The sequence below is a fragment of the Pelobates fuscus genome, chromosome 7 (genome assembly GCF_036172605.1).
Source record: "Pelobates fuscus isolate aPelFus1 chromosome 7, aPelFus1.pri, whole genome shotgun sequence".
NCBI lineage: Eukaryota > Metazoa > Chordata > Amphibia > Anura > Pelobatidae > Pelobates > Pelobates fuscus.
In genome coordinates, this window is record NC_086323.1 from 205,132,976 (window position 1) to 205,136,311 (window position 3,336).

Genomic DNA, 3,336 nt, shown 5'->3' on the forward strand with positions numbered 1-3,336 from the left:
CTTCCCTCTGCTAGGGAGATAATTGAGTTTCTTACTGTATCTACTCAATTATCTCAAAGCTAAATCTTATACTTTTTATGCATTTTTATAATTTTCTGATTTTTCATCATGCAGGAATAAAACTTGGGGACAAACATATTCAAAATTCGTGCAAATCCGTTCAGGGATATTAAAAAGTGTCTTTGTATGCCCAAAACAGTTCCACAGATTCAGGCTGTGCGGTCGGTCTATTTCTGCCCTGAAAAATAACAAAGTCCCACGCGAAGGCGGCGTTTGAATAGTCGAAGTGTCGAAGTGAAAATGGGGTTAAGCTTCAGCGGTGTTCGTTAGTTAAGTAGAGGTCTATTTTTCATTAAAAAGATGACAAAGTCCCATTCGAACGTGCATTTGAATCTTCGAACGGGACTTAGTCTCCAGCCGCAGTGTTGAAGGATAGGGAAAGGTACAGGTCAGCAGTGTTCGTTCAATTGTGTGGCCGATTTCCGTTCCAGGGATTTGATGGCACACACCGCTGACCTCGTTCGACTGAATTAAAATGGCCGCCGCCACGTGTTCGATTGTCTAATGGCGGCCACTTAGACTACTTCGGCACTTCGGCTGTATCTGAAGTGTCATATCAAATGTACCAATCCTTTGCACAAAACAGTTAAAGGGCCAGAAAGTCTTTGTTCTTAGGTACAGGGCAATGTGGATGATGGCAGGGAAACAAAAGGTAGAGGTTCCCAGGCAACATGGTAGGAGGTTGTTACAGTATACAAGTTTGATAAGAACCCCCACAAGAATTATATCCCCGGATAGCCCGGATTTGAGTGTCCAAGTTGTGCAAATATCGCTCGAATCCGTGTAGTATAGGTGAATTGCCAGCGAGGAAAGGAGATAGTGACTGGTCAACTGTGTGGAGTTCCTGTATCAACATAAACTAAGTCTCCCTCTGGCATATGTAGTGAATGTTCCCCTTGTTTGGGAAAATCTTTTCTCTGAAAAGTGCTCTCTTGGCTTGTCTGGTAACCGAGTAGGCAACATTATGATTTTTACGTTGTTCGTTAGGCATAGTGTCATTTTACATTTTGCCAAGTGAATAAAAGTAAGTTTGTATTCGCAATTGTTATATTATAATGGGAATTAGAGCACACAAATATTTTTTTAAGGTATTACTTAATCACCATAATGTTACATAGTCATATTTCTGATGTTTCATGAAAATAAAGTCATTTTTTAAGTATGGTAAACCATACATCAGTTATAGATTATTTTTTTTCATAACTCCCAGTACATTTTTTTTTCAGATATTTCCAGCAGCAGAAGTCTTTCTAAAGGACAGGACAACAACAGAAATATACTAAGCAAGATTATGAAGAAATCTTTTAATAAGACAACCAAGGATTCCAGCTCTCCAAACTCAAGCAATCTCTCAGAACCCTATATGTCTACAAAGGAGATAGTAAACATAAACACAAAACCTTTCTCATGTTCTGAATGCGGAAAATGTTTTCGCTGGCAGTCACACATTGTTGTACATCAGAGAACTCACACAGGAGAGAAACCTTTCTCATGTGCTGAATGTGGGAAATGTTTTAGCGTGCACTCAGGTCTTGTTAAACATCAGCGAACTCACACAGGAGAGAAACCTTTCTCATGTGCTGAATGTGGGAAATGTTTTAGCGCGCACTCAGGTCTTGCTAATCATCAGAGAACTCACACAGGAGAAAAACCTTTCTCATGTGCTGAATGTGGGAAATGTTTTAACAGGCATGCTTACCTTGTTTTACACCAGAGAACACACACAGGAGAGAAACCTTTCTCATGTTCTGAATGTGGAAAATGTTTTAGCCATAACTCAACTCTAGATAAGCATCAGAGAACTCACACAGGAGAGAAACCTTTCTCATGTTCTGAATGTGGGAAATGTTTTAGCTATAACTCAGCTCTAGTTAAGCATCAGAGAACTCACACAGGAGAGAAACCTTTCTCATGTTCTGAATGTGAGAAATCTTTTAGCTGGCACTCAAATCTTGTTTCACATCAGAGAACTCACACAGGAGAGAAACCTTTCTCATGTTCTGAATGTGGAAAATGTTTTCGCGGGCAAGCAAATCTTGTTAAACATCAGAGAACCCACACAGGAGAGAAACCTTTCTCATGTTCTGAATGTGGGAAAAGTTTTAACGGGCACTCAAATCTTGTTACACATCAGAGAACCCACACAGGAGAGAAACCTTTCTCATGTTCTGAATGTGGGAGATGGTTTAGACATAACGCAACTGTAGTTAAACATCAGAGAACTCACACAAGAGAGAAACCTTTCTCATGTGGTGAATGTGGGAAATGCTTTAACAAGCACTCAAATCTTAAAGCACATCAGAGAATCCACACAGGTGAGAAACCTTTCTCATGTACAGAAAGGAGAAATAGTTTTGTCAGTAAACCAGATTTTGTTAAACATAACTGACACAGTAGAGTTTTTATAATATATTTATGAATTAACATGGGAATAAAACCTCTAATACTGTGAATTGTTCACATCCTGACACAATATATAATACCTTTGACAGTAGCAACGTATAAATGATGCATTGGTGTTGCGATTGTGTTATCTCTACAGAGCCCCTCTTTACTTTTCTCCCCTTTGATATTACTGTTAAATTAGGCTCTGACGGCCGTGGGTCTCGTGAGATTTAGACTGGGGAAGCTGAACGGAGCTGCTGCAAAGGTAACAGCTTGCTCCCGGTCCCCAACAGGACTGCTGGGCTTGTAATGAGCCTGGCGGTCCTGGTCTGTATATATTGTGTGTATAATATTTTAAAAATAAATAATTCATTTTAAAAAGTAAAAATAATTGCATAAATTTAAAATAGTTATATAATTATATGTGTGTGTGTGTGTGTGTATATATATATATATATATATATATATATATATATATAAATACACTTAGAATGAATAAATATATATATGTGTATGTGTATAGAAATAATATGAAATATATTATATATATATATTTATATATATATATATATATATATTCAAATACACAATTACATAAACAATTTCATAAATATACAGGTAGACTTCATCTATAAATATGTATATGTATTTAAATTCTTTTTTTTTTAGACATTCTTTATTTGTAATAGTTTTCAAAATAGGGAGGGAGACAGAAAAAAGAAAAGGGGGGGGGGAGGGGGAGCAAGATATACTTTACAGAATACAGTGCATTGATAAACAGTTTGAATGGCTACCTCAAGTCAAAGGCAATTTCTGTAACACCTGTACCATTGACATCTAGCCTGTCCGCACCTTGTCTGCAAGGGCGGAGTCTCGCCGGGGAGCGGAGCC

General features: G+C 37.8%; 1 protein-coding gene across 1 annotated transcript; it reads left to right on the forward strand.

Moving 5' to 3' along the window:
• Positions 1–1,351: 1,351 nt before the first annotated feature.
• LOC134568482 (gastrula zinc finger protein XlCGF17.1-like) lies at positions 1,352–2,522 on the forward strand. The gene has a single exon (XM_063427101.1). It carries the CDS (start codon positions 1,352–1,354, stop codon positions 2,447–2,449), a length of 1,098 nt encoding a protein of 365 aa, XP_063283171.1. The 3' UTR covers positions 2,450–2,522.
• Positions 2,523–3,336: the final 814 nt, after the last annotated feature.

Excerpts from the sequence above, each read along its gene's own strand:
- LOC134568482 (XM_063427101.1), top strand. The coding sequence starts at position 1,352 with ATGAAGAAATCTTTTAATAAGACAACCAAGGATTCCAGCTCTCCAAAC.